At 46.9% G+C, this 12,245-nt stretch overlaps 2 protein-coding genes across 14 annotated transcripts in view; both read left to right on the top strand.

Moving 5' to 3' along the window:
* The window catches only part of CAPRIN2 (caprin family member 2), a 40,999-nt gene extending 38,247 nt beyond the window's left edge, over positions 1–2,752 (top strand). For 5 of the 11 annotated variants that reach the window (XM_045587886.1, XM_045587884.1, XM_045587883.1 and 2 more), the window contains 2 exons: positions 50–113; positions 1,756–2,752. In XM_045587886.1, the coding sequence (XP_045443842.1) occupies positions 50–113; positions 1,756–2,388 (697 nt within the window). In that variant the 3' untranslated portion in view covers positions 2,389–2,752. The remainder of the gene's footprint in view (positions 1–49; positions 114–1,755) is intronic. The other 6 variants (XM_036456692.2, XM_036456691.2, XM_036456690.1 and 3 more) reach the window with 2 other exon arrangements.
* A 5,618-nt stretch (positions 2,753–8,370) lies between these two features.
* The window catches only part of IPO8 (importin 8), a 56,600-nt gene continuing 52,725 nt past the window's right edge, over positions 8,371–12,245 (top strand). Inside the window, exon 1 of one of the 3 annotated variants that reach the window (XM_036456697.2) lies at positions 8,371–8,666. In XM_036456697.2, coding sequence (XP_036312590.1) covers positions 8,583–8,666 — 84 coding nt within the window. In that variant the 5' untranslated portion in view covers positions 8,371–8,582. Of the gene's footprint in view, positions 8,667–9,568; positions 9,688–12,245 lie in introns of those variants that run through there. The other 2 variants (XM_036456702.2, XM_036456701.2) reach the window with 2 other exon arrangements.

The raw sequence follows: 12,245 nt of genomic DNA, 5'->3' as shown, positions 1-12,245 counted from the left end.
ATCCTGGGTAATAACTAATCATTGTCTTACATTTTTGATGCCATTTTAGGAAAATTTCCAGCAGTGTTACAAGCGTGGAGGGACATCTGGTGGTCCTCGGGCAAATTCAAGAGGTAAGGATAATGAACTGAGTAGTTTATTTGCCCTAACTACCTCATCATCCATCATGTTCTCCCCAAATACACTGTTCTCAGCATTAATCTCGTGGTTTTCAGTTTGCTTATGTCGTGGTACTGGAGATCTGAGAGAGATATTAGACTATTAAGAAAGGCTGTGGAAATCAGTTTTCAATTTAATTAAAAGTGTAAGCGTGTGTGTGTTTCAGTTTTCTTGAGACCAGAGCATAATTTAACCTTAGATATTCAGGGTGGAGCAAAAGCAGGTTTACAGTTGTGAGTATGCGAAACACAGATTTTTTCCTGGTATTTTACCATATCATTTTCCATACAAACAACTGTAAACTTGACTTATGCCCCATCCTGTGTATTCACACTGCCGACTTCAAATTGTTTCATGGAATGATTCAGGAAGATGGTTCTTGAAATAATGGGCACTTGCAAATACTCTAGTTCCACTGCATTGATAGATAGGAGTAAAGATAGAAGATAAGCAACCTAAAATTAAGACACACAATTAAGACTTGAAACAAAAGCGGAAATTTGTGATACTTTAAAAAAAATGTGGACAGTATTATTTAAAGATTTAGTGTAACTGAGAAAATCAAGAGTTACTAAAGATTAACTGGCTTTGTCACAGGAAAACAGTTTTTTTGTTTTGTAAAGAAAGTAGCCAGTATTTGCATTGCCTTTGCCTTTCACGTGAGCAGTGTTTAAAACATTTCACAATACCACATTAACTTGCAAATAAAGAATAAGCATTCATCATGGTACCATACCAAACTATCCTCCAATGGCTAGTCAGCAGGTGTCGGCAACCTGCGGCTCCGGAGCCGCATGCGGCTCTTTTTGTTAAGTGAAAAAATCCTTTTTCTGCACGATCCGGTATATAGCATTAAGGTAAGAAACAATATATGCAGTGTTATATTTGTTTTAAATGTCGCAATGGTTTTGCGCCTCCCAGGTTTTTTTTCCCTTTGAAAACAGGTCCAAGTGGCTCTTTATGTCTTAAAGGTTGCCGACCCCTGGGTGGTTCTAAAAATTGGTTCTCTTCTGCAATCTCAGTTTTCTTGAGTGTTTCTATCTCAGGAACTTTGAGTAGGTTTATCCCTGAGGAATTTAGAACAGTGAGAATTATGAAAGATAAAGAAGCAAAGAGAATGTTCAAACCTAGGTTTTAAACTTTGCTAATAGTCTTTTTTTAAAAAAAAATATATTTTATTCAATTTTTACAGAGAGGAGGAGAGAGGGATAGAGAGTTAGAAACATCAATGAGAGAGAATCATCCATTAGCTGCCTCTTGCGCACCCCTCACTGGGGATGTGCCTGCAACCAAGGTACATGCCCTTGACTGGAATCGAACCTGGGACCCTTCAGTTCGCAGGCCGATGCTCTATCCATTGAGCCAAACCGGTTTCAGCAGCTGCTAATAATCTTAACTAGGTAAATTACCCAAGCTTTTGGGAGCCTTATTATTATTATTTTTAAAATCTCAGTGGTATAAAAGCCTAGTACAGGAAAAACCTTGAAAAGCATACTGTAGCTATCCTTCATTGCTCTTATGGTTTTGGAGTTTACTATAAAATGTGTCCATCTCTGTGTTTCAGTAGCCGACTAATGTTAACCATTGCGTTCAAAGCTAAACTGCTTCCTTATGAGAAAACTCACTGTCGCTCATCCAACAGCAGGGTGGAGCGATTCCTCTCAGATGAGCAGCCCAGAGAGAGACAGCGAGACCTTTCACAGCGGCGACTCTGGACAAGGGGACTCGCGCAGCCTGACCCCCGTGGAGGTGCCCGTGCCCGTGCCCGTGCCCGCGCCCAGCCCCGCGGCCACCATCCTGCCGGTGCACGTCTACCCGCTGCCGCAGCAGATGCGCGTGGCCTTCTCCGCGGCCAGGACCTCCAACCTCGCCCCGGGGACCTTAGACCAGCCGATCGTGTTCGATCTCCTTCTGAACAACCTGGGGGAGACGTTCGATCTCCAGCTGGGCAGGTTCACCTGCCCGGTGAACGGCACGTACGTGTTCATCTTCCACATGCTGAAGCTGGCCGTGAACGTGCCCCTGTACGTGAACCTCATGAAGAACGAGGAGGTCCTGGTGTCCGCCTACGCCAACGACGGCGCCCCGGACCACGAGACGGCCAGCAACCACGCCATTCTCCAGCTCTTCCAGGGAGACCAGATATGGCTGCGTTTGCACCGGGGAGCCATTTATGGAAGTAGCTGGAAATACTCTACGTTTTCCGGCTACCTTCTCTATCAAGATTGAGAAAGTCCTTGCACAGTTGACAACGAAAGAAGGGTGTTCTGTATTAGTGGGGATTAAAGGAGAGGTAGTCCTTGACCTTGTGGCTAATGGGTGTAGGGAACTGTTTTCATTCCTAGAGGAAGGGGGAGGCCCTTGTTTTTGTTTTCCTCCCCAAAGTGGAAACTTTCAAGCTGAATGACAATTAGCACTCATCTGGCACTTTATAAATTGTGATGTAGCCTTGCTAGACAAAGCTGTGAATGTATCTTGTTTGCACTTAACCCTTAACTGTATTAAAGTTCAGCTTACTAAACGGACTGCCTCAAGTTCAGGCAAGTTATAATGCCTTGTTGTGCCTCAATAATAAAAAAAAAAGTTACATGCACCCTCGGTGTTCTTATTTGATTAAACATTTGGTTGAGAGGTAAAATGTTTAATTTTTAGTTTTTATCATTGGTAACTCTTGAATAAGGTTATTTATGAGCTCATAAATATTTATTTCTTGTCTGCAGATGCGGAATGAAGGGTCTTGAAAGGACTCAAACCCTTCAGGCAGCATTCACTTTTCAAGATTTATTAAGGAAATGAAAAGGGGGAGATGTAGGAAGCTACCCATTGTCCTCACTATCAGAAAAGTGTAAACAAGGAGCCTGGAATGCTGGTGAACCTTGAGCTCTGTTAAGGGCCAAAGCTATACACCACTTGTTTAGTCGAGACAATGGTGGCTCAAGCAATTTCTTGATCAAATAATCTCAAAATAAATCTTTACTAATATTTACTGACCTTTAATATAGTCTGTCTGCTACCACAATTGCCTGCCTAACTAAGGGCAATATGTGTATCTAAAATTGAATAAAAGGTAGACAGGGCCTGGGCACCAGTGAAGTCCTTCACCTAGAGTTGGACTCTCTGCCTGGTGATTTCCAAATTCATATTTCTTGTCTAGTCTTGTCATTTGCCCATGGCCCTTTTCCAGGTCCTAAACCCTAAAGCACACGGAGTGTGGCTTTTCACAGCAGACACTTTGACCAGTAGGTTAGCTTGCTGATAGGGTCTGGCCAATCAGGACTTAGAGAGACAGGCCAGACATGCCATGGAGCCCTCTTGCAGTCCCTCCCTGGTTGGCCAACCTCCCACATCTCTCCACCACCCTGACTCTGCACCAGTGGGGTCCCTCAGCCTGGCCTGCACCCTCTTGCAATCCAGGACCCTCTTGCAATCCAGGACCTCTTGGGGGATGTCAGAGAACCAGTTTCAGCCCAATCCCATAGGGGGAGCACTGCTAAGCCAGAAGCCAGGCTCATGGCTGGCAAGTATAGCAGTGGTGGCAGGACCCTCTCCTGTCTCTGTGGCAGCACTAAGGATGTCTGACTTCCAGATTAGGCCTGCTCTGCCCAAAGGCTCCTGGACTGTGAGAGGGTGCAGGCTGGGCTGAGGGACCCCCCGAGTGCCCGAATTTTGTGCACTGGGCCTTTGTGCACAGTCTATATATATATATTGTATATAGACTTTTGTGCATTGTCTATATATATATAAGCCTAAGTGACCATTTGACCAGTAGCTATGATGCACACTGACCACCAGGGGGAAGATGCTCCAACTGGTAGGTTAGCTTATGGCTGGGGTCTGAGTCTGTCATAAAGTATAGATCCTGAAGTTGAGATAGGATGACTCCCTTTCTAATGGGAAATGTGGAAAGCCTGAGGAAACGAGGAGACAACATATGGAAAGGGACAAAACACACTAATTGGAAAGTAGGTATTTCTTTTTTAGTTCTAGTTAATGCTCCTATTTTTAGCTTCTATCCTGCCCACAACCACTACATTTTAGTCCCTTGGTGAGGAAGTTACTGTTCAGAAACTTCCCAACCCTCTATTATTTTAGCTTTCCTAGCACTGGTTTGTTTGTTTCCTTTAAAATCCTTCTTTAATTGTGAGGTCCATCTCATTCTATTCATAAATTTTAATCAGAGCTTTTGGTTACATGTGACGTCTTAAAGGAGAAAACTGTTGACTTCTAACAAAACACTAAAGATCTTACACTCATAAGATACCTGTCTACACTCTTGCGTATATTTCAGGTGCTATGAGGTAGAATTCTGCCAGTATAGATGCTTTCTGAGTAGAAGTATCTAATCACAAACCTTTTGACATTCGCTTACAGTTTAGCATGATCTAAAGGACATACTGTTGAACTAAAGGGAGGGATTTTTGTGCATTTGCTCCCATTTTCCCTTTACCATGTGGACTAGATTCAAGCCTCAGGACAGAGACCAGCTGCTGCCCACTGATGGGGAGGCCAGCTGTGCTGTTCCATTGAGATGACTAAAATGTTAACTCTCAAAAAGCCACCGTGGCAGTGCTTGCAGTAAAAAATCACGTTCTGTCATGTGGAGCTGTAATCATGCCAGTTCTTCTCACTGTGTGCTGTATTTCTCGGGTAATGGCACCACTTCTGTGGTGTCACTTAACCTGTGTGCACAAGTGACTCACGGTTTTCTAACTCCAGCCCTTTCTTCCTTCTCCCTCTGCCAGAGCTTCCTGCCTTCTCAACCCAGCTCTTTTGTGAGGGCCAGATGTGGCTGTTCAGTGGTCACTGGAAATCGATAATTGCATGAACCACAAATAATTCTAGTTCAACATTTCCACAGATAAATTCATTGTCCCTTCAAAATATAATACTACTTCCATTTTCTCTGGCTAATGATTTCCATGGGCCATCAAAGCTTGAAACTTCAGCACCCATCTTGACTTCCCTTTGTTACTTTGCATACCTAGTCAGTCACAAATTACTATTTACTCAACCTGTGAAAGGTATGATGTCTGTCTTTATTTCCACTGTAGATATCCTGTGTTAGACTCCTTATTTCTCTCACATGCTTGCACTTATTCATCCAACCAGTACTTATTGATTGCTTATTATGCGCCAGGCATAGTGTGAGACTGTCTCACTATGCCACTTCCATCAAAGCCGAGTAAGGTTTCTTTTAACTAGAATACATTGATTATATTGTATTGTACCATGAACAATGTGCTTATCCCATTTAATCTTCAGAATCGGTCTTGGAAGTAGATGAGGAAACAGGCACAGAAAGGTAAGGCATATGCAAACCATGGTAATACAAGACAACATAGCTGGCTCAAATTCTATCTTACAGTAAACAAGGTAAGGATATCATACATATAGACATCTTTCATGTTATGCAAAGAAATAAGAGAAAAGGGAATTACCGGAGCAGCAGCTGCCAGGCTGGGAGCGGCCAGGCCCGGAGCAACAGCAGCCACGTCCAGAGCAGCTAGGTCGGGAGCAGCAGTGACCAGACCCGGAGCAGCTGGTTGTGGAATGAACCAGAGCAACAGAGGCCAGGCCCGGAGCAGCCAGGCCCAGAACAGCTTGCTCCTCACCTGCCCCTGCCCCACGGCCGCCTCTCAGACATGGCTGGAAACTTTTGTGGGAACTTGAGTGTCTGCTGAATCAAGTGATGAAGGCTTAGATCTGGATGTGTTGAGTTAGTATAGGGCTGGCGTGTTGATCTGTGAGTGCCTTGGGTGGGGCCTGGATGAGGCTGGTTGACCTATTTGGAAATGTCTTTTGTGTGAAGTGTATCATTGGGCATGTGGAAGTATTATTGATATGAGAAAATGCTAAGTAACTGATTTACTATCTGAAAAGGGATTTACTATCGGGGGAAGGGAGGGAGGAAGAGACTGAACATAAACTGTGCACCTATGGATGAGGACAATGGGGGATGGAAAGGAGGCGGAGGGTGGGGTGGGAACCTGGTGGAGGGGGGAAGAAATGAGGAACCTTTGTAATAATATGAACAATAAAGATTGATTTAAAAAAAAAGAGAGAAAAGGGAATTCATAATCAATGGGCCAAAAATAAGCTAAACATAAGTTATAGTTTAGGGAAAACTATTTTAAAACACTTGCAAGGAAATCTGAGAGCAGAATCAGATGCTTTTTTCCTGTTGTCTTGGACAATAATTTGACAGCATTGTTTTTTAGTAAGTTCACTGAGTCTAAAAGCCTATGATGTTTTCATGGGAGCGTCAACTCTCTTTTAAAATTTTTTTAAAAAAATGATTTCAGAAGGAAGGGAGAGAGAGAGAAACATGAGTGATGAGAGAGAATCATTGACTGGCTACCTCCTGCATGCCCCACATTGGGGATTGAGCTTGCAACCCGGGCATGTGCCCTTGATTGTGACCCCCGGGTTTATAGGTTGATGCCCAACCCCATGACGGCCAGGAAACTCTCTTTTAAATTATATAGTTTGGTAGTTAAAATTTTTATTTTGAGATAATGGTAGATTCTCGTCTATATATATATGTAACAGAGAAATGTGCTAATTAACCGGGATGCCGTAGGGGGTTGACCAGAGAGGAGGAGGTTGTGCGTGCAGTGCTGGGGGCAGGGCATGTGCTGGGGGAGGGCCTGATCAGCAGCGGCCACGGTCGCTTCAGGGCTGGAGAGGAAGGCAGGGCCGGACCAGTGAGGGAGGGTGGGCAGGTCTGTGTGATTTTGAATTGCGCTCTGGGCTCCTAGTGTAGTTATAAGAAATAATACAGATGGATCCTGTGTACCCTTTATTCCATTTGCTCTAGTGGTAATATCTGAGAAAACCGGCTAGGACTAGAGGTTAAGGAGTTTTAGACTAATTAACATGAGGTCCAAGAGAGTGGGCTAAAGAAATAGTGTGGAGATGAAAGGCGCTGTTTTCTAAACTCCTGGAGTGCCAAGCAGTATGTATGTTTATATCTTGAAATTGATGAAAAATCATCAAGGAGGGGACATGACATTATTAACCTTTTTGAGGCATGACTCTGGCCCTGGCTGGCGAGGCTCAGTTGGTTGGGCATTATCCTGTCCATGGAAAGGTTGCTGGTACGATTTCCAGTCAGGGCAGATGCCCAGGTTGTGGTTCAATTGCTGGTAGGAGGCAGCCTATCCATATTTAGCTCTCACATCGTTGTTTCTCGCTCTCCCTTCTTCTCTATCTAAAAATCAATACAATGTTAAAAAAAAAAAAAGTAACATGACTCTGTCAGCAGTGTGGAGAATGGACTAAAGAGGGGCATAACTGAAAGCAATCAGAGACACACTTCCTGGGCACTTTTGTGTCCACTACATATATTATAGCCTAATTGAACCCAGTTAATTGAACCCATCTCTCTCAATTATCTGCTCCTGGAAAGACCATATCCCTGATGCATTTTGTCCACTATAAATACATAATCAGAACTCTCCTTTCTGGTTAACCTCAAGAAAAACTATCTCCTTACTATTTGTATGAAATTGTGGGACCAGAGATGGCCATAATGCTTGGAACAGTATGACTTTTCAGTGCCTTTCTCTACTTTTCTGAGAAGGTCTGGACATTTTCCAGAAACTCAGGAGGCATGCAGTTCATTTCTCTGATCTCTGTATTTCCCACAGTTAATATATTTTTATCTGTTTACACTTGTCTCTTTCATCAGATGGCAAATTCCCTCAGCCGTAACCTGCATCAAATTCATGTTGTTACCATGTGGGACCTGAACATTTCAATCCTCTGGCTCAACCACCTGTTGAACAGACAGACAGACGTTCAGGGACTGAAGGAACGGAGGCTCCCACAGATGGAGGGGACCCTGTCCTCCTGCGGGCTGATCACAGGGTCCCTGGGAACAGACTCCGTGGTGATGAAGCCCGAACAGCTCTCTTGGACGAGCCCAAAGTGCCCGTCCAGCCATAGATAAGCTTGATTTGGAAGCTGCTGTAAAGAGACACCTCGCCAACTGGGAGGGAGAGGAGGGTGGGGCTTCCCCGGCGCAGCGGGCGGGGCAGCGGGGAGAGCCGAGTCCATTCGGGCGGCGGCCGAGAGGCGGAGCCGCACCGCCGCACGCCGACCGCCAGGGGGCGCCGCCCTTCGCCTCGCCGGGAGGAGGCCGCCGTAAAGCGCGCGCCGCTTCCTCTCCTCCCGCCTCCCGCGGGCTGTCGCAAAAGGGTGAATGGAGAGCGAGTTGCGGGGGGTAGGCAGGGAGGACCGGGGGCGCGGAGTCGGAGTGGCGCAGCAAGTGGCTGCAGGTGGCGGCGGGGGCGGGGGCCGGGGGGTGAGGTAGGGCCGGGGTCACGCGGGAGGCAGCCGAGAGGGGTCCGCAGGGGGACGAAAGTTGCAGTCCGGCCTACGGGCCCGGGGGCCGCGGAGCCCCCGCCTGTCCCCCGGGGGAGATGGACCTCAACCGGATCATCCAGGCGCTGAAGGGCACCATCGACCCGAAGCTGCGGATCGCGGCGGAGAACGAGCTCAACCAGGTGAGGCCGGGCCCGCGGCGCCCCCGGCGCCCACCCCCGCCCCCGCCGCGGGGAGCGGGCGGCGCCCCGGGACCTCCGGGCGGCCCGCACCTGTTGGCGGCCGCTGCCTCCTCCCCGCGCGGCGTGTGCGCGCCGGGGCCGCGGGAGGAGCCCCGGGCACCTTGGCGGGCGGCTCCCGGTGGGACTGAAGCCGCGGGGACGCGGGTGGGAGGATTCACTTGCGGTTCGGCTCGGAGTCCAGCACTTCTGCACCCCCGGCCCTCCCGGTGCTGCCGGGGAGCCCCGCCCGGCGCTGCTTCCGCGGGGCTGGCCGGTCCGCAGAGTTTGGGGGCGCCGGTCGGCAGAGTTTGGGGGCGCCGGGGGCCGCCGCGGGGAGGGCGCCCTGGGCGGCGGAGGCAGGACCCCGGGGCACCGCCTTCCAGAGGACAAGCGCGAGAGATGCGTGCGCGGAGGGCTGTCTTTTTTAAAAGGTGTGGGACTTTTCTTTTTACCCTTCCCATCCTCTAGTCTCACTCACCAGCCTTGAGCTCGTTCCAGCGTCACCACCGACGTTTCGGAATGTTACTGAACCCCAATTCTGGCGCCTGTTTCCCTCCGCACCTGCAGGGGGGGACCCCAGAGCTCCCGGGAAAGGCACGAGTTCAGGGCTGCCCCCAGGAGGCAATGCCAGCCGCTGGTCCCTTCAGTGTCTGAGCTACAATCCGTGAGCTACAATCACCCTAAAAGAGGGGGGTTCTCCAAGTATCTGGGAGGTCCCAGCACCTGGGAACTTGCTGGAAATAATGCCAGTGACCGGGGTGCACTCTGCACTCAGCAGGGACCGGGGAGCAGGTTTTGTGTGAGTTCGCCGGCCAAGGGGACCCGCGCTTCCCAAAGCGGGACCGGGCCTGGCCGGAGCACTCGTTTCTCGGCAGGAGATCGTGAGGGTTTCCCCCTGGTCGGAGGGGACGGGAAAGTGCAGGCGTGCCTGGTGGATCTTTGAGGTGGATTGCTTTCGTGGGAAATCTGGGCGGAGTTTGGAGTGAGTGTGAGTCCCGGATTCCCGGGAGATCAAAGGGAGGGTGATGGATAACACCGGCTGGCTCCGGAGGGAAGGTGGCGTTGAACTGAAGCCCAAAGGGAATGGATTAAAAAAAAAAAAAAAAATTCTAGAACTCCCACCTAGAATAGGAGAAAGTTAAAGCCAGCACCTGCCCCAGGCTGTAGGGACAAGTATTCCGTGTTGATTGGTTAGAATAAAACAGTCATCCAGGGGCTGGTTAGGGGACGCAGAGCTAGAGCTGGAAGGGGACTCTGCGGGCAGCAGCAGGAGAGTCTGCCTGTTTGTGACCCCCTCCTCCGCACAGGGGGCAGGGTGTTACCGGGAGAGTGCCCTCAGGGAGCCCCTCTTTGATGTCACCATAGCGCCCCTGCTTCTGTTAGCATGCTCTCGCTTTGTTTCTGATTCATCCGTGCAGGAGACTTGACAGACGTGGAAAAGGTAAGTGGGAGATCCTGTGGAACTAGTAGTGATATTTAGATTATTTTTTTCCCCATGGTGTTTCAATCCAAATGCACTCCATCCTTGCCCTGCCCTGTATTCACCCAAGTCATCACAGACCGCAATTTCCTCTGTAACCTCTAAAAGTTGCTTATGCCGTGCTGCTCTTTAGCATTTCTATGTCATATGGTGCTTTGGGTTGTGATGTCCTCTAAGTGTTTTTTTTGAATGGTTTGTAAGTAGAAGATTAAGTTATGGCATATAACCTTACTAGACGCCCAGTGCATTGCATGAAATTTGTGCACGTGTGTGTGTGTGTGTGTGTGTGTGTGTGGGGGGGGGAACGGGGTGTCCCTCAGGCCAGCCTGCAACCTCTTGCTATCGGGACCCCTCAAGGGATGTCCGACTGCTGGCTCCTAATCCCTGGCCAGCCTCATCACCCCTAACCCCTCTGATTAGGAAATGGGGGCAGCGTCTACAAAGTGCTGATTGATTTGTCAATTGCCATGTAGAAGAGGAAAGCAGCTTTAAAACGTAATAGTATTCCAAAGGATAAATTCTTATTTGGAGCCATGTTTTCTGTGGCCAACACAGTATTTGTGGTATCAGTGACTGGTTCCTTGATTAACTATCTATGGTATTGTTTGTATGGGCAGATGCATTTTTATTTTTATCTCAAGATATTGAGAATTCTTCCTGTACATATTCCTCTCCATCTCTAGACCCAGAAGTCCCTTGGAATGGGTAGATATGTTGCTTCAGTAACTCATTCAGAAAATTGTCTTCTTTTAGTAAATAATTCTCACCATGGTCTCAACAAGGAAATAAAGATGTGTGATTTTTTTGGTAATTTTATATATATATATATATATTTTAATAAATCTTTATTGTTCATATTATTACAGATGTTCCTCTTTCTCCCCTCCCCCCCATTGCTCCCCTCCACCAGGTTCCCACCCCACCCTTGCCCTTTCCCCACCCCTCATTGTTCTCATCCATAGGTGCACAGATTATGTTCAGTCTCTTCCCACAACCTTCTCTCCCCTTTTCCCCCGAGAATCGTCAGTTCACTTCCCTTCCATACCTCTGATTCTATTATATTCAACAGTTAATATTGTTCATCAAATTAAAAAAAATTTTTTTGTTTTGTTTTTAGATTCACTTGTTGATAGTTACGTGTTTGTTGTTCATAGTTTTTATCTTTATTTACTTTCTCTTCCAAAAGAACCCCCTTCAGCAGTTCATATAATTCTGGTTTGGTGGTGATGAACTCCTTTAGCTTTTTTTTTTTATTGGTGAAGGTCTTTATCTGGCCTTCAATTCTGAGTGATAGCTTTGCTGGGTAGATTATTTTTGGCTGTAGGTTCTTACTATTCATCACCTTGAATATTTCTTGCCATTCCTGTCTGGCCTGCATGGTTTCTGTTGAGAAATCAGCTGACAATCGTATAGGTGCTCCTTTATAGGTAACTACCTTCTTTGCTCTTGCTGCTTTTAATATTCTCTCTTTGTCTTTTGCTCTTGGAATTTTAATTATGATTTGTCTTGGTGTGGTCTTCTTTGGATTCCTTTTGTTTGGAGTTCTGTGCACTTCCTGGACTTATAAGTCTAATTCTTTCACCAGGTGGGGGAAGTTTTCTGTCACTATTTCTTTCAGTATGTTTTCGATATCTTGCTCTCTCTCATCTTCTGGGACCCCCATAATTCTGATGTTGGTTAGCTTGAAGTTGTCCCAGAGGTTTCTTAGGTTATCTTCAACTTTCTGGATTCTCTTGCCTTCTTGCTTCTGCGGAGGAGTGTCTTCTGGCTCTTTATGTTCCAAATCTTTGACTTGATTCTTGCAATCCTCCATTCTGTTTTTAGGACTCTGTATAATATTTTTTATTTCAGACAATGTATTCTTTATTTCTTGTTGATCCCTTATTATTTCTTGTTGATCCCTTTTCATATCCTCATAGGTCTCGTTTATTTTATCGGCCTTTTCTAGGAGATTCTTGAACAACCTTATAAGTGTGGTTTTGAACTCTATATCCAGTGGCTTTTTGTCCTCCATTTCTTTCATTTGTGATCTATTTCCTTGTCTCTGCATTTTCGCAGCT

The sequence above is a fragment of the Pipistrellus kuhlii genome, unplaced genomic scaffold (assembly GCF_014108245.1).
Source record: "Pipistrellus kuhlii isolate mPipKuh1 unplaced genomic scaffold, mPipKuh1.p scaffold_m20_p_3, whole genome shotgun sequence".
NCBI classification, from domain to species: domain Eukaryota; kingdom Metazoa; phylum Chordata; class Mammalia; order Chiroptera; family Vespertilionidae; genus Pipistrellus; species Pipistrellus kuhlii.
Note: the sequence above shows the minus strand (reverse complement) of the source record. Positions and strands in the feature narration are given on the sequence as shown.